Source organism: Acanthopagrus latus, chromosome 22 (assembly GCF_904848185.1).
Source record: "Acanthopagrus latus isolate v.2019 chromosome 22, fAcaLat1.1, whole genome shotgun sequence".
Classification (NCBI taxonomy): domain Eukaryota; kingdom Metazoa; phylum Chordata; class Actinopteri; order Spariformes; family Sparidae; genus Acanthopagrus; species Acanthopagrus latus.
The window spans coordinates 24277618-24295304 of NC_051060.1; the positions used below are offsets into that span (position 1 = coordinate 24277618).

The 17687-nt window shown below is 42.1% G+C and overlaps 1 protein-coding gene across 8 annotated transcripts in view; it reads right to left on the minus strand.

Annotated features, from left to right (window-relative positions):
- The window catches only part of cdc42bpab (CDC42 binding protein kinase alpha (DMPK-like) b), a 72591-nt gene that overhangs the window by 13404 nt on the left and 41500 nt on the right, over positions 1–17687 (minus strand). For 6 of the 8 annotated variants that reach the window (XR_005072374.1, XM_037085643.1, XM_037085641.1 and 3 more), the window contains 19 exons: positions 13664–13757; positions 12611–12811; positions 12238–12376; positions 11669–11778; positions 11481–11560; positions 10476–10654; positions 10056–10178; positions 9672–9805; positions 9132–9253; positions 8829–8949; positions 8220–8330; positions 7831–8072; positions 6403–6508; positions 3719–3843; positions 2730–2835; positions 2291–2439; positions 2111–2202; positions 1531–1607; positions 27–65 (listed from right to left, as the gene is read on the minus strand). Coding sequence is in view for 7 of the 8 variants with exons in the window: in XM_037085643.1 (XP_036941538.1) it covers positions 27–65; positions 1531–1607; positions 2111–2202; positions 2291–2439; positions 2730–2835; positions 3719–3843; positions 6403–6508; positions 7831–8072; positions 8220–8330; positions 8829–8949; positions 9132–9253; positions 9672–9805; positions 10056–10178; positions 10476–10654; positions 11481–11560; positions 11669–11778; positions 12238–12376; positions 12611–12811; positions 13664–13757 (2350 nt within the window). In the remaining variant the exon portion in view is untranslated. The remainder of the gene's footprint in view (positions 1–26; positions 66–1530; positions 1608–2110; positions 2203–2290; positions 2440–2729; positions 2836–3718; positions 3844–6402; positions 6509–7830; positions 8073–8219; positions 8331–8828; positions 8950–9131; positions 9254–9671; positions 9806–10055; positions 10179–10475; positions 10655–11480; positions 11561–11668; positions 11779–12237; positions 12377–12610; positions 12812–13663; positions 13758–17687) is intronic. The other 2 variants (XM_037085642.1, XM_037085644.1) reach the window with 2 other exon arrangements.

Below are 17687 nucleotides of genomic sequence, written 5' to 3' on the forward strand. Positions count from 1 at the left end.
CACAGAGCGCAAGTGATGGTGCTTACACGTCTGCCTTTGCTAGCCGGGCCAACGGATGGCGAGCGCTTCAGTGGCAGGAGAGGCAGAGAGTGGCAGAGACATAGAGACGAGTAAATATCAGAGAGGCAGTCTAACAGAGCTGAAAACACAATGTTACAACAGACTGAGGGAGAAACATGGACATGGTAATATGAGCCTGTATCACATCAAACCAGCGCTTCCCAACCGTTAGTGCTGCACAGCAAACATCAGATGAGATGTTCTTATATGTGTGATTTAACATTCATTACATGAACGTGGATATTGTTCAATATGTCTTTAATATATGACCACAATCCAGCTTTTTAATGGTCATATTAAATCATACTTATCCTCTTTCGGCTAATCATTTGATTTCTGTTCATATTACCTTCAGCTAACTATTTCAACTGTTGTCTTTTGCTAATAACTCACTGTTTCAACTTGCTTACCAGCTACTTTTCATGCACTCTCGATTACAAACTGACTCTAGTTGATGGGAAGCATAGTTGTTTTATTTCCTTAATTGAATCACAGTTTCTATATTCTAACTGAGCCAGTTTAGTTAAGTTTAGTAAATAATCTGAACTTTGGTTTCACAAGTAGCCCTGGTTGGGAATCACTGCGTTAGACTATTCTTTGTCCACCAGAGTTGAACTGTGGACGAAGGCTGAAGAGGATGGATGAGTGCAAATGGAAAGAAAACACATGATGATGGGAAAGGAGCAGCTGGGGAAGTCAGTATGGAGCACAGTGACAACAATAACCCCCCCTGTTAACCAGAAGACAAAAGGGTATGTGAAGGTTTCATTAAAAAAAATGTAGTAAGTACTTATTGTTCTGATCAATCATAGTTCTAACACTAGAAAACTCTGGCAGAGCCAGTCAAATAGTCCACCAGCCTACAAGGAACAGCAAGCAACTGAGTAAAAGGGCAGCACACTGCAAAATGTATTAATCTTTACAAGCAGATGAAATTAATCCATCTCATTCCATTTACCTTTACATTTGTTTTAATAAAAATAAGATTTAGACCTTGTTAAAGGACAGAACTGATATTACGCAGTGGTTCTGCTCTTCTTCACAGTTACACTGATGCACAGGCACGAATGCATAGATGCAATATGTATACACAGATCTACACCGTCGGTCTCAGTCGGGAAAATGCTCAGAGTCCTACAGCACACAGCTACTGTCACGTACACACAGACCTCCGCCTAACCAAGAGGAACTTACGTCTTCCCAAAACTCAATTAAAGAAGATGAGGATGAGGAATAAGAGTCCTGATGTACCAGAGAATGAAGCAAGGAAACAACCAAAGAGATAAAACAAAAATAAATATTCATGTAAAGAAAAAAAAAAGTAAATGTTAAAAAGCATGACGAGAAAAACAGAAAATAACTCAATGAGCTGCAGACTTATGATTTCCAGGTTGATCATGATCATACAAACTCAGATCTTGGATTCAACACGGATCACCAAGGATTCTTTTTTTTTTCTTGCATACTTACATCGAACTGGTCGAGTGCTGAGGTGGGAGCGTTGAGGAAAGCCAAGAAGGAATTCTGGGAATCCTGGTGCTTGACACCTACGGACACAGAACAAATAGCACAACTGTGGTTAAGTACGTGATATTAAACCATCAAAGGGTGACTTAAACAAAATGAGTCACAGGACTGATTCTAAGCAGTGGGAGGTGTTTCATATGACCTCAGAAACAATACGTGTTCATGTACACAGCACATGATTTTATTTCCCAAATATGACCGTTGACGCAAAACCTTCTAATTTGGTTCCCTGGTTGTATTTATCCCTCTTTCATAGTGATTATCTCTCACGAGTGCTTTCACAGTCAGCAGTGACCGGTCAACCATCAACACGCACGCATTAACAAAGACAGAACATTTAATTAACCGATTCTAATTTGAGTGTTTTTGATAGAAAGAAAAACTTGCACAGGAAGTTTTCAAAGACAAGTGTGCTCTTTTGCATCAAGCTGCAATAAGCACTGTAGGAGCAACAGTGGATTATAAATGTTGTAAGAACATTGTTAAGAGCAACTTCTGTCATCTGACAGATTTTCAGACGTACCCCTCCGTAGCCGCAGTTCTTCTGTCTCTTTCTTCAGCCTGTCGATTTCAGCGAGGAGCTCCTGGTTTTTACTTTCCACATCCTGCAGTTTACTGGTGGATCAGAGACAACAGTGCATCAGATACAGTGATAGTCAGTACAAAAAACCAACTCTTAACTCCTGCTGTGAAGCATCCTCACCATTCTGTGGAGATGTTGTTGGCTTTGACCTTGTTCAGTTCGTCCTGGATGCTCTGCTTGGCTCTGATCTCAGCGTCCAGGGCCGACTGCAGCTCCAGACGGGCCGACATGTCCAGCTTGGCAAAGCGCCGCATCTTCCACGGCATGTCCTGAAACAGAGAGTCAGAACCTTAATGACAAACACTGACAGACAGAGTTCAAATGCTGTGATGCATGCTGCTATAATGCTAATGCTACAACAGAAATGTAAAACTACAATTTATTCTTCTTAATATTCATCTTATCAACTGAGAGAAATAACTCAAATGTACAGCAGATTTATCTACAAATAAAACAGTTCACAATCGCAGAGCACATCTCAGTAATACAGCAGAGTTTCATTTGACTCAACAGCATCACAGTTTTTGGGAACAGTGTGTGTTATTTGTGTGTATTTTACTGTGGCTCTGGCTCCCAGACTGGTGTTTCTCAGTCCCTCCAGCTCTTCTGTCATCTTAGTGGCCAGAGCCTGCAGGTATCCCCGAGCATCCTTCTCATCGCTCACCCTGCAGCAACATGTATTTTGCATTACGCTACATTTAAAGACATTAGAAAGAGTCACATTCCATAAAGGCCTTGAACATTTAGCAGAATCAGACGCATTCACACCACAACTGCTGTAAATTTACAAGTACATGTCAAACTTTCTATGAACAAACACACACATCATGTAAACACTGCCATGAAGAGAACCTGACACCTGGTTTATCATCAGGTTCACACACACTAACAGACAGGTAACTCATGTTCAGACTGCAGGAAGCTCTGAGAACCTCATGCAGCAGCACAACATCTCCACCAGGGGGCAACATCAGTCACCACATTCTTTAAAAATGCATCCCAAGCTCAATATTTGTATGTGCATGTTTGGAATGTGAGTATGTATGTTGGTGTGTGTGTGTTGCACCGTCTGAATGGATCAATCGCCTGTGTGTATGTGTGTGTCTGTGTGGTATGTGTGCTATGTGAGGACTGCGGTCTCGTCCAACGGAGGGAAGCCGAGCAGCTGGCGAGGTGTCAGCTGCAATGGGAAGTGATCTGAGAGGAAGGGAGGGTCAAGTAGCTCCGAGATCTTCAGAGGCATGTGAGAAACGCTGCAGTTATACTGTGTTGAGAAACCCAATACACTACTACACAACATGGGAGAGAGTGAGTCTGAGTCTGAGTCTGTGTGTGTGTGTGTGTGTGTGTGTGTGCATTCTATGAGCCTGAATATAGCCCTCGTTCACTTTATGATGCTACAGCATCAATGGAAAAGTATATAAGTATATGCCTCAGCACGTTTTGAGGACATTTGAGAAAGCTACTGTGTGCTTATGTGTGTGTGTGTGTGTGTGTGTGTGTGTGTGTGTGTGTGTGTGTGTGCGTGTGTGTGTCTCTCTCTCTTACCATTGGATGATTTCTGTGATCTGGGCCTCCCAGTGAGCTACACTCTCCTTTTTGTCAGCCAGCTCCCTCATCTCCTCCTCCAGCTGCCTGTTGGAGCTGCTCACCCTCTCAAACATGGTGGTCAGCTGAGGGGATCCGAACACACACACATACACACACGCACAGGAAAAGAAAAGAGATCATATTAAACTTCATCGCGTCGTGAAGCCGTCATAAAACACCTGGCAAATAGATTCATATATGCTGTATATACTGACAACATGACATTACATTAGAAAAGCTGTGCTACTGTGTAATGAGTCTAACAGTTGCTGCGCAGCTCAAAGCAAAAGGTGTTCAGCCTTGAACGTGACGACTGGCTCAATATGTGAAATGAATCATCGTGTTGTTGGAGGTTATGACAGATTTTATGATTCAACTCCCAGATGCTCAACTACAGCGCTTCTACGGAGGTGTGTGGACACACACACACACACAGACGAGGAGGGTGATTAATTTAAAAAGTCTTCCTGAATCCCTTAATGTAAGAGGTGTGTGTAAAGACGTAACCATGGTGACATCATTACAAGTCTCAGGCTGCCCTACTGTTTGTTTAAATACCTCACTTTGTGGGCACATTTTTGGTGTCTTGAAACTGTCAAGGCTGTGATGTAATGTGCGAGCAAAGACAGTAATTTAAGATTGTTTTGCAATAGCTTTCCAATCCTGGAGCTGGTCGCCAACAAATGATGTTTGGAGTATGTGTGAAGACATTCGAGGTCAAAGTGGTGGAGTCAAAATCATGGGACGGAATATATTTGTTGGTTTTGGTTTTTTTTGGTGTGTACTGTGACTCTTAACACATCCACCTGATGATGAAACTGCTCAGTTTACGGCAACATGTAGGTGTGACAGCAGTCTGGAACACAGCAGCCACACCTCACCACAAACACGCTGTACAATAGGGATTTAAATTATATGGATCAAGGAGGATTTGAGTCATATCTGCTGACAATTGAAACATCTCTTACACAAGAGACTGAGCCAAGAGTCTCTTAACTGTTTTCAAGCACACATTGACTTGTTTCCAAGGTTCATTCAGGTTCTTAAGAGAAACATTCAAGCACTTTTCAAGCACATTGATCAAAGATTTCCAGACTCTTTAATTCATTATCATCATATCTAAATAGTGCAACTGTGAAACATTTACATAATTCCTTTATGTACCCACAGCAATCAATGTATGTTTGTCATTGTTCTTGTTTTAGTTGTTCATGTAATTTTAGATTGCATGTTTTTTTACGTGTTTAGCCTCCTAACAACACCTGACAGTGCGACGTCACCTGTGATGGAGTTTATTATCCTTTTTATTTCTCTGTGACTGTCGCCTCCTATTGTAGTCATGTGCTGCTTTACTTTACTAAAATGTTTTTTGGCATCAAACTTAATCTTAAAACATTCAGCACTGACAAGTGTAGCAACGTTTCAATTTTTATTTTTTTTTAACTGACACTGCTGTTTCTTTTCTGCTGCAGGATTTAAAGCTACACGTTGGTAAATTATTCTTTTATACTCCCGGGTGACATTTTTATGCAGGAAAAATGGCTCCAATTAAGTGGATAATTTTTGGGGGGGCGTCAATTCTGCTTATGATCACAGCTCACGAAGACAAATCTCTCTTGAACGGCTGCCATTTTTAAGATAATATGAACGACTTATAGCAAGGTTGTTGAATTAGGAGGGTTCGGTGAATCTGAACGCGAAGTACGAACAAGCCGTGTGGAAAAAATGATTGAGTGAAGAATAAGAGAGATGCAAGAGGCTGCAGTCTGAAGCTCCTGCTCATTTGTGAACACTCAGTAAAACAATTCAAGTCACCAAATGAGACGTTTTCTCGTGTCTGGCTGAACAACTGCACTAATCCTCTGTCACAATAGAGAGCAATGGAGCTTGACAACTGAGAAAATCAAACTTTCCTTAAACACACACACACAGAAAGACATAATACTTGAAGATGGAGCAGCTTGATTTTTCTCCTCCTTTGAAATATGAGACCAGTCGAACAATAATATTTTCACACACTCACAAATGCATTCAAGTACAGACAGACAGATCTAATCCATCCTGAGTGCTTAAGCTTTAAAAACATAATCTTTCAGGATGTGAAATAACAGAATAATACATTTAACAACTGCAGTGACGTGTGCTATGGTTCCAGTGGCACCCACATCCATATTCTCTCCATTTCATTCAGATGTGTTCTACTTTTATCAGTTGCAGACTTTAAAAACAACACTCGGACATTTCATTCCATATGTCAGTTTGCCTCCCACTTCTGAGACATTGTTTAAATTGGGAGTCTTTTTGAACTTCCAAGAGCTATTTCCAAAGTCAATAGAGTGTAATCCAGAGAGTCATTCCATCGGACTGCGGAGGAGGCTACAGGGTGTTTTTATGGCGGATATTGAACAGTGATTTCTTTGGCGCAGCGCTGAGAGAGGGGGTGGAGTGAGGAATGTGATGACAGAGTTCGGGCCGGTCGAGAGGGGTTACCTGGGGTTAGGGAATTGTGGCTTTTCTGTGTATGTGTTGTGGAGAGATAAACAGACCACTAAAGAGCTAAGACAGCAAGAGAGAAAAGCTTGTTGCTGTGTTTTCAGAGTGATTTTTGTTTTGTTCTGAGTGTATGTGAACAAATATTTTACCTTATCCAGTTCGCTGGACAGCTTCTTATTCTCCTCGGTGAGCAGGACTCTCTCCCTCTCATACTTCTCCTTGTACTCGGCCTCAAACTCTTCCCGCTCACTTTGGCTGGAAAAACAAAAATGCGCGCACACACACACAGATTATTAAACTTGTGACATTGTATAAACTTACATTTATTCCCTAACCAAAATTCACAGCTGCAAAACCAATCCTGACGTCGTCATTTCAACATGAATGCTAAATCAATCTCTCAAAAAAGGGGACTTTTTTCAGAGGTTTTGGTTTTGTGGAACAGTTTTCTGCCTTCCAGCCTCCTGAACACTGTGTCTTTGAACAGTCTGCCATCAAATGTTCACCAGTCTCACAGTCCACCACCGTCCTCCTATCTTTTTCCACACACAAAACCTGAATCAAACACTTGGTACCAAAACCAGGTATGATTTATTCAGCCCAAACACATTAATGCAGTTAGAATCTGATACAGCGCTGTGTTTAAAAAATGAATAAGAAAGGAGTGAGAAGAACATGTGAGTAATGCCAGGCAGGAAGGTTAGACTACAGGGTACAAAAACAAAGCTCTAAAGCTTTCTCCTCAAAAACAAGATTTTATTAAAATTCGATTAAACCAGCGGTTCTCAAAGTGGGATCAGGTGCCCCTGAGTACCTACCAGGGGGCCCGCAGAAGAAAAATAAGTTCCTTCTTTCTTTTTTGGTATTAATATCCGAGTTGGCACATTTGAACAGAAAAGTTTTTTTTCTAAATCAACCATTTTCACCCTCATCCGTCCATTTCTATTCAACATCATAGTGCACTAAAATCAGGTCAAGTTCAGTTTTGTATTTTTCCATGTTGGTTCAATTCAGACTAAAAGCCTGAATTAAGCAAACATAAGTGAGGGAAGTAACTAGTCATAATCTCAATAGAATTGTTAGCCACACTTCTTTTTTGTTTTCAACCAGGTGAGGTAAACAGCAACCGCTGTCAATCAAGCCCTCAAAACAGAAATATTCTGAGCTCTCTGAAATGTTGAATATCATCTTTGGAATGAGGTATGAAAGTACTTGAGACCCCCCTGGAAGGAGCTCATCTCTGGTTGGGTTAGGGGCAACAGAACTATTAAAATTCTAGTAACGCTGCAAACTAATAACAGTTAGATGAACTATTCAAAAGAAACAGCACTTCACAGTTTCTACACATTCATACCAGACGGTCGAGCTACTTTTAATTGAACTCTTAGTACCTCAAGCAATCACCACTGGAAAGACAATGAAGAAAACAGAGATAGTATCATGACTACCAGGACATTGGTTAGACACAGTGCTGCATAACACTAACTCAACTACATTAGCAGCAAATGAGTGAAAAAAGAAACATTTGTCTTGATTTCTTTAATCATTTATTGAGCAGAGAGAAATGGATAACCTACCTCTCACGTCGAGTCTTCTCCAGCTTGTCTTTGAGCATCAGGATCTCCTTCTGCAGAGCGAGGTGTTGGCTCTCAGCATCCCGCAGCTCCTTGCGCAGGGCCTTCAGCTCGTTGGTGTGTTGCGCCTCCCTTCGTGCCAACTCCTCTTCGTACAGGACCGTCTTCTTCTCCAGGTCTCCTCGTAGGCGTCCCACCTCCTGGGTCTGGTCCGCTGAGGCCGGGCCAGCGGAGGAGCCCGCCTGCTTCAATTGGGTCATGGAGCAAAGTAGGGTTGTGTGAGTTTCCACGGCAGAGATGAAGGTAAGTTAAGATTTGGTCTGATCTAGAACTCTTTCAAACTTTTCAGGATGGGCAGAGACTCGTCGATGGACAGGTTCATGTTCAGTTACCTTAAGCCCCTCCAGCTCCTCCTCCAGCTGTCGGCTGTACTGCTCGTTACGCTCTCTCAGCTTCCTCTCTTTCTGAGCCTCTGCTGCCTGCTCCTCCGCCTGCGCCTCCATCTGATGATGGTTGCACAAATAAACCTCAGTGATTAGATGCAAGAAGCCATTTCAACCCATCTTTTTTATACATGTAATAAATCATATATACATAAAAAAACATACTCCAAACAATGACCATGCTAATCATAACAGCTGCAAAAATAGACCTGTCATTCAAATATTTAAAACAGTAATATAAAGATATTGTGGCCTTATTCCAGTGCAATGTGTTGTGTTTACACCTCTAGAAAGGATCACATGCTATAATCTTAATTGATGGAAACAAATAACACATGTAAGTTTCTTGCAAGTGTGTAGAAACACATTATACACTGAAATATTGTCACAGCAACACTCTTTCTAATCTACCGTATAAATATTCATGGCGCTCCATGAATATTTATAGAGAGGTGACAGAACACAATACAAAGACCACAGTAGAGGTTTGAATTGTGCACCAACCGGTGGGTGGAGACAGAACAGGGTGATCTAGCAACCACAGGGAAACTACTCTACCTCCTTCTTGGACCTCTCTGCCTTTCGCACCTCAAGGCGGAGAGCCTCAACCCTCTGAGTTTGGCTCTCAATCTCTTCCTCCTTGTCTCGCAACTGACGAGCCAGACGCTGCTTCACCGACCTGGGTGTAACATTACAGTCACAACAGGTTGTAAATGTTACAGGTGAGTAAAAAACACAAGGGGGCAAATCAAAAGGACCCGTAGCTTAATACCAACCACCAACAAAACGTAGCATTAAAAATGTAATGTTGAATAAACTGGGAGGTGCAGGTTTTGAGATGGTCTGGTGCAGTGATCCTACCTGAGGTCTGTGAGTCTTTCATTCAGCTCAGAAAACTCCTGCATGGCCAGCTTTCTCTGGCTGTGAGCTTCCTTCAGCTCCTTCGACTGAGACTTCAGCTTCTCAGTGGCCTCCAGAACATCCTGGGCACAAAACGGAGAGTGAAGAAAAATATTAAGATTCTAAGGATGACTCAAAGGAAAAGCCATCTCAATACAAGAAACTGGTTTATTTGTCTTCTGAGTTGAGATGGGTAATCTGGTTGCAGCGTGGTGTGCCAGGTCTCCTTTCTTATTCGAACAGTGATGTCACCGTTTGCTGCAACACAGGTCTCACCATCAGCAATGACAAATGAAAGTGTCTCTATCAAGGTCAAAAATAATACTGAAGTCATTTCTGAAGCACTGTTTATCCTCAAGTCATGACAAGTTTAAAAGTTTTCCTAACTGAATGTCATGTTTACAGCCAACTCTGGGGAGACAGTATCTTCACTGATATACAGAAAATTCAATACAGAGACGTGCAAACACACACAGGATCCCGACACAATACTGGTTCTACCTTGTGCAGGTCATCCCTCTCCTGTGAAATGGTCTTCATCTGTTTCTCCAGAGTCCTGATGTGTTTAGATGAATCCTCCAGGTCCCTGCGGGCCGACGACACGTCCTCCAGCTGCTTCTCTAGCTGGCCTGAGTCTGCACACACACATACACACATTTACATTAAGGGTTAGAGGTTTAATAGAATGTGAAGCTGTGGCTGCATTAGTTTGTTCCAAAGGTTTACTCCAAATTCTGTTCAGAGTTTTCCCGATCGTAAAATTTTAATGTTGCTGAGGAGTCAGTGAACAATCAACCCTTTGGTTTGATGTTTGTTGGAAAAGATTAGATTTTTGCTCTGAGTACCACAGAGCTTCACTAAAGATGAACAAAAATAAATTCTGACCAGCGATCTGCTTCTTAAGGATGTCGATCTCGCTCTTCAGACTCCTGATCTCCACCTCCTTGTTTGCACTGAGAGGGCCTTCACCTGTCTGGTGCTGCAGGGCCTGCACCGTCTGAGTCGACTCTGCAACACGTCAAGAGGCATCAGTCATGTGCTTTGTTACGCTTGTTTTTAGAATCCAAGTCAGATGTGAGGACAAAACACTTAATAAAAAGTAGATCCTCGATATGATAATTCATCTAGAAAAAAACTGTCTTCTGCATTTTGTCACCCCTGAATGTAAAGTACCTGCGGTGGGTGTATACAGTAGCTTCACTAATGTCTACATTCACTCTCATCCTTAAATTGTAGTGTTTTAGTGTGCATGTTCGTGATTCACACCTGCACACACACCCAGGCGGACTCTTTGGTCAGCCTCACCTTGCAGTTTGCGGCTCAGCTCAAGTTTCTCCTGCTCCAGGCGGCGGATCCTCCTCTCGTAGGCCTCTGTAGCCAGGCTGTCCTCCAGGCCGCGCTGGACGTCCAGGTCCACCTGGTCCTGGCCTGCCTTTCCCGGCACGGCTGCCAGCTGTCGCAGGCAACCCCGGTCAGATAGTGTACTGCAGGGTAGGACAACGGGGGGGAGAATCAGGTAGTGAAGATGAAAGTATGTAAGGCATGAGAACAGTGACAATCAATGGAAGAATGAGCAAGGAAAGTAAATGATAAGGGAAGAAAACATTTATATAGGTGAAAAATCGGGGACGTGAAAGAACATTCATTATGGAAGTGTTTGGTTAAGGGAGAGAAAGAGGCCCGCAGGAAATGACAGAGGCACAGCAGGGAAGGGGAAACAGGAAAGAGAAGGAGACGAGAGAGATAGAGATGAAAGATGAGAGGATGTTGAGTCATGGAAGAACAGGGGAGAGGGAGCGTGGAGAAAGAATGACAGCGACAAAAAGGAAGATGAGGAGAGAGAGATTTTGGGGGGGAGAGAACAGAAAGAACAAGGAAGAAAGAGAGGAAAAGACCATTATCACTGAACCTGAAAGAGATAAGAAAGTAAGTGGAGGGTTTGTTTCTTTCTCACGGTTAGCCGTCAGTGTGAAGAGTCATGAACATCACCTTATTAGGGAAGGATGCTAATTCAATACTTCTGTGTTTCTTTAGATGGATTGATAAGAATGTTACTCAGTAAGATGGTTTGTCTGGGAGAACCTTCCATTTATATCAACCAAGTATACATGAGGCCAGATAATTACATCTCGCTTTATTTAAAACATTATATCAACAATTTTTATTACGTCAAATGGGAAAATGCAGCAGAAAAGTAGTCCTGTCACATCATGTCATCAATTAATCTGCCAATAAACATCCACTGAGCACGATAATCAGTGTGAAGACATTCCAAACAAGACACAAAATGACCCGTGGAAGCACACTTACCATTTACTTGTGTATGTGAAACCCACAAAGGGCAGGTGGTGGCCAGAGAAGGCTGTGTGAGAGGGAGGAGGCATGGTCTCCTGAAAAATGAGTCAAAAACAGAAAAGTGAGATTTTTCCATCTAAAACACGTGATTGTAAAACAAATGCATTCGTATTTGTCAACTGATACCTAAAAAAAAACCTCACCGAGTTCTTTAGGCAGTCATCGTCCACATCAAAGTTGGAGGTATCTGTAGGACTGCTGACCTCTGGAATGTACGGAGCCTCACATGTCAGAACGTTTTCCCAATCGATGCCTGAAAACAAAAGAGGTCGACGTTAAAACACAGTGATCCGTCTCTCCTTTATCAATAAGCACAAATCTGATCTGAATCTCATATAAACTCAAATGATTTACCTTTGAGGCTTTTATCTTCTGATGCTACCACTGTCCTTCTTAACATAATACAATATATGCAGTATATACTGTTTATAATGTAAGGTTATACTTTATAGCTTATTTTATTTATTTGTACAAGTAACAAGACCCAAAAACATAATGTTCTAAAAATGTAAAAATGACTGTTAAGATTTCAAAAACCCAAAAGGAATCATAAAGACATCTCAAATTTAAATTACGTTGATTACTGATCTTCTCATGTTGATATGATCACTTACAAGTAAAATATACACTGAAACGAATAAACATTTTTATTGTAAATAGGAAGAACATCCCAACCAGACGACATGGTGACATGTGTGATGTTGGACTGTACCAGTGAAGAACGGGTGATGTTTGAAGTCCTCAATGCCGTTCTGGCCCAATCGGTGCTCTCGACTGCAAATGAGCCGACGAATCAGATCCTTTGCGTCCTCAGACACATCTGTAATCTGCTGCGGGAACTGGAAACGCTCCTGTGCAAAAACATGTGAGGGTATCCATGAGAGGTGCTGGAGTTTGATTTCATTATTCAAAAGTACAGATTGAATTCCCAAAAATAGAGCACAACATTTTAATCAACTGTAATTATGCTCCTGACCTCTGCAACAGTGTGCTGTTTGTCACTTACTCTAATTAAAAGATGATAATGTGTAGTAGCTAAATATACTCATATAAAACAAAATCAACTTCAGTCTCTGTAAGCTCACCTTGTGGTTCATGATCTTCCCATAAGTTTCCACCAGGGACTCTGCATAGAAGGGAGTCTCGCCGTACAGCATTTCGTACATGCAGACGCCCAGAGACCACCAGTCGCACTCAGGTCCGTACTTTCCTTTCCCATCCTCCATAGCCTGTAGTATTTCTGGGGAGATGTAGTCCGGTGTCCCCACCGCCACCGAGGACTGAACCTATCAGGGGGTAAAATAACATCAACAAAAACATCCTAAAAATGTCTCACATGAGACCAGATCTGACACACAAAGAAGAGAACAAAGCTTGAGTATTAAAGTTCAGCACGCATGCTAATGGGACTAATAAAGATGATGATTTGTGACAGGCTGAAGTCGGGGAAAGCATTCCAGATGAATATACAACCACTCCAGCAACAGCAAACAACCAAACAAAGAGCATATTGAACTTTCAGACCCCCACGACAGGAAAAAACCTCGTCTACACAGATTTTTTCGAGCTCTGTTTCTACTTATTTGGAGGCAATTTTAAGAATGTGCGTTTGATTCTGAATCCTGAATTTAGATCAAAGCGGTGAATTTGTTAATTTTGTGATGTAAAAATCATCTGTCAGGATTAAGTGCCAAAAGTTCCACAGTGGAGGAGAAGAAGCAGATGTTGGGAGTCTGATGTATCACATGTTGGCATCGTCTTTCTTTGTTATTATATACTATATAAGAAGCTGCTTCAGTACAGATGAAGCACTGAAGAAACACACCATCATGATTCAAAGCTTCAGTGTAGATGGTTTAGTCCACGATGATGTTCCAACATCCTCATTACTGTATTAACATTGGTGGAACAAACTCAGGCCCCTCTTTGATCATCTATTTCATCCTGTCATTTTTCTTTTACGTAACACCTGAGGGAAACTTTTTTTATACCCAAATCATAAGTACAGACACAGCCAAGCCACTGAACCACACACGCCTCCTGGGAGACCCCCGGGGGTTGACAAGGAGGTCAGAAAAGCTCTGGTATGTTTGCTTTGGACCAGAAGAGGCATCAGCAGCAGAGTGGTAAAAACTCACCGTCCCGTCCTCCATGAGTTTCAGGCAGGAGCCAAAGTCAGCTAGGCGGATGTGGCCGTTCATATCCAGCAGAATGTTGTCGGGCTTAATGTCCCTGAAAGAAAACAGAGAAAAAAGGCGATGGGGGGTGAGGAGAAGAAGAAGACAAACTGCAAGAGCGATTCCTCAGGGTAGTGTGAAGAAGATGAAGAAAAAACAAGAGATTCTTCCAAACAAAACAAAATCTATAGGACGTTCGCACACAGGCCTGATCTCATGTTACAATGCAACTGTCAATTATCTTAAAATTAAATTACATAACCTGGGGGAAATTTCACTGTCTTAACTTGCTTATAAATATATTTGTGATTCAATCAAGTGTAATTACTCCGCTGCACAATTATCAGCAGCGTGACAACTCCAAATTGACCGAAAGAAAGAATAAACACTGGAAATAATTGGACTGGTGTTGTGGGAGTTGACTGAACAGAAAGTGTGTGTGTGTGTGTGTGTGTGTGTGTGTGTGTGTGTGTGTGTGTGTGTGTGTGTGTGTGTGTGTGTGTGTGTGTGTGTGTGTGTGCGTATTATGCAACACACAAACACACTCCCACTTACAAAAAAAAAGACCCTGTGTCCCAAACAGACTCACTCCCCTGTTCACTTTTCCTGCAGTGTTTGTGTTTGTGAGCGGAGGCAGACTGGGTGGGGTGGTGGGTTACTGACAACACATTCCTTCACAGATGTGTACACAGTGGCCACTGTAGAATTCCTTCTTAACCTGCATCTGTTCTGCATTACTACTGCTGATGATGTGTTTATAATATCGATAGTGAGACTGTGGCTTCATTCCAGTCGGTGGGGTTCACTGGAACGCAGGGTTTTCTGTCTAGCAGCTGGATCATCGCAGCATTTATCAGCTACTTTGACTGTTTCATTAGTAAACTGGATTTTTACAGACAGGAAGTAGTTCTTTGAGCTCCTCCAGTAGCCTGTGTTTAACAGGTGGCCACTGACAGGTGGTTTGTGTTGGGCTGCTGGTGCTATTCTCTTACATGGGAGTGTAATGTTAATGTATATCCCTGGCGTGGATCTACAGTCAGGTCTGGTCTAGTCCGGTCTCTGGTGGCTGATTCACAGCTTGTGCTTCATGAGCAATTCCAGAAACAACAGCTTGCTTCTGTTTTATCTGTGACCTTCTGGCGTCGGTGTCATTGGCTTTTTTTTAATTCCAAACACAGAGATCGTGCTTTACTGCCGCAACTATGCTCCTTCATTATGTCTTGCTACGCTGAACCAAACAACAGCACCATTAGTCTGCCACCATGTGTGATTTTGGATAGCATGCCACGGCTCAAGAAGCAAAAGATGCGTGTTTTGGAACCCAGCAGCTTCAGTCTCTTGTGTGACATACAACACATGTAGCAAAGCAATAACAACAGTTTACCGTCCCTCTTATATGGTGGTCAAGATGACCTTTGCTCAGTGGGTAAGTCTCAGCGAGGAGGATAATGGCACAATGTCGTCCTCACTATCCTCACTTCTACACACACACTGCAACTCTTATTTTAGTATTTGTGTTTGACAGTTTGTCCCTAATTCATTGGTGAAATGTTATTACGTTTTTTGGAGGAATAATTTCAATTTGACAATCACAGCTTAAAAAAATATGATGTTTTTAGAGAAACATCTTGAAAATGTAAATCAGTTTTGAAAGCATGGAAACAAATGATCTGGTGGTGACTGAATCACATGCTGAATCAAATCGTGACCTTAAGATTGAAAAGAGGCATGACATCCTCCATGATGATGAAACTGGACTCAGTAACCCCGCTGATGGCTGCCATGGTCTGGTATGAAATGGAGATGTCACTACATCCCACCACCATGGCTAAAAATAGTTTCTGTCCTTGTCTGACCATTCCAGTGATTTCCCTGGAGGGCAGACCCCGTCGAGCCCTCTGTCTGAGGCCTCCGTATCAACACACTGACCCACGACATGCCTCAATACACATGGTACAGACGGCACATAAATACGTTCACGCAGATACACTCAAATAAAAAGCAGAACAGGGGACGATGTGGAACTAATAAGTCAGACTGTTGTCACAGGTCACAGAGCTGAGCTGGTGCGACTTGTGGGCAGCAGTGTGAGCACGGCTGTGCTTAAAATAATAAACCAGATGTCCAACACAGGAACGCAGACTCACTAACCCCAACTCCTGCTCAAACACACCAGAGGAGTGTATGGAATAAAACACAACAAGGAGATGAAACAGAAATCTAAATACATGTAAGATTCCTCAGCCTCCTGTCTTTGCTCATGACAATGGCCCTAAATCGCCCCATTCAGCCATTAAACTGTGTGCATTTTTCAACTTGGCTTCAAACAGACTGACACAAACAGAGCTGTGTCTAATAAAAGTCACAGTGAGGTCACAAATAAATTCCAGTGTCATCTGATGGACAATAACCAATGTATTTAAACTGGCTGCCAAAACAATCGATGTCTGCCGGATAACAACACTTCAGGAAGCAGAAGCTAATCAGTTAAAGCTCATGAAATTCCCACATTCCACTTTGAGTTTTCCTTTAATGCTTGTTAACTGCTCAATAAATGCATGAGACCGCTGCCCGAGCCTGAGACACTTTTTTCTTTTAAGAGTGAGCAGACATAAATTGGTTTTGAAGATGCCTTTGATGTGTCTGTCTTCAGCCAGAGAACTCTTCAAAGCCACATGTGGAGCCGCTGTCATTTTCCAGTAGTGTTAATAGTCCCATCTCATGGGGCTGCAGCAGGGGGAGGGTGAGCTATCTCCCTGCCTCACACACACACCGCTAAATCACCAACCTATAAAACCATGGATTAAAGTAATATGTGCATATATGAGACTAGTATAGACATATGACACTTGTGCTCCAGATAGTATGTATATAAACTGACACTTACTATTGCCAAATCACTGTTTGCATCATAAGGTTACTTACAAGTCTTTGTGAAGATCCTGACTGCTCTCAGATGAATTCCAGATTGGACATTACTACTCAGAGTGGAGACTGTACATAACATTCTGGATGGAAACCACAAACTGTACCCAAGAGCGTACATTCATCCCAACAAGCTGGAGTAATATGAACTTGGCAGGCACAAAATCACTTAAACAACTGACACGAAGAATACTCAAGGTCACACTATAAAAGAGAGAATAAAACTTTGAGGACGGAGGATTACAATTTCTCTGATATAGTTTTAATGTTTCTAAGAGGACATTTATCTTGGACTCTACTTTGCTCAGTTATATCTGAACCTTCAACTCCAAACCTCGCCATCATAGAAGGCCTGAACAAGACGACACAAACCTGGGTATGATAACATTAAACTCTGAGCGGTGGAAACACAAGTACTGTCTAGAACAGCCACAACTGGCTCTGAGGGTTAGACCACTAGAGCTCTGCAGAAGTGTTTCATGTGTTTCAACAGATAAATGTGCTCAAAGTGCAGGAGCATGCTGGTGTGGTCATACACAGCACTGCCAACTGTTTCACACTCTTTCTCTGACATGCAGGTGGTGATTTTAAGCCAAGAAACAGCAATAACACAATAAAGGTAGGCATGAAAATGGACAGCTTTAAAATTTAACATAAATCAGCTTTGCAGCTGTTTAAATGAGAAAGGAAAACAGTGTTTCAATTATCCAGCAGACAGGAGGTTAGCTGGATGGGTTTAGAGGATATGGGGGGAAACTTCAACTATGTATTGTGCAGTTTAACACAAGTCTGTGTCAGACGACATGAAAATTACATTTACATTTCTGAACCACTCACCCGACTGCACTTATTAGTCCTCCAGGATACACAGAATGTGTTTAGGTGAGAAACACTGAATGTAAATAGAAACCAAACTCACAAGTATTCTCCGTGGGGACATTAAAATGGTAAATACAGAGTGAACTTTGACCCGAACAATTACAGTTCAAATATCATGACAAACATCATCCATAAAAAACGTGCTGCTGAGAATGTATCTTGTGCTAAAATAAACACAGGT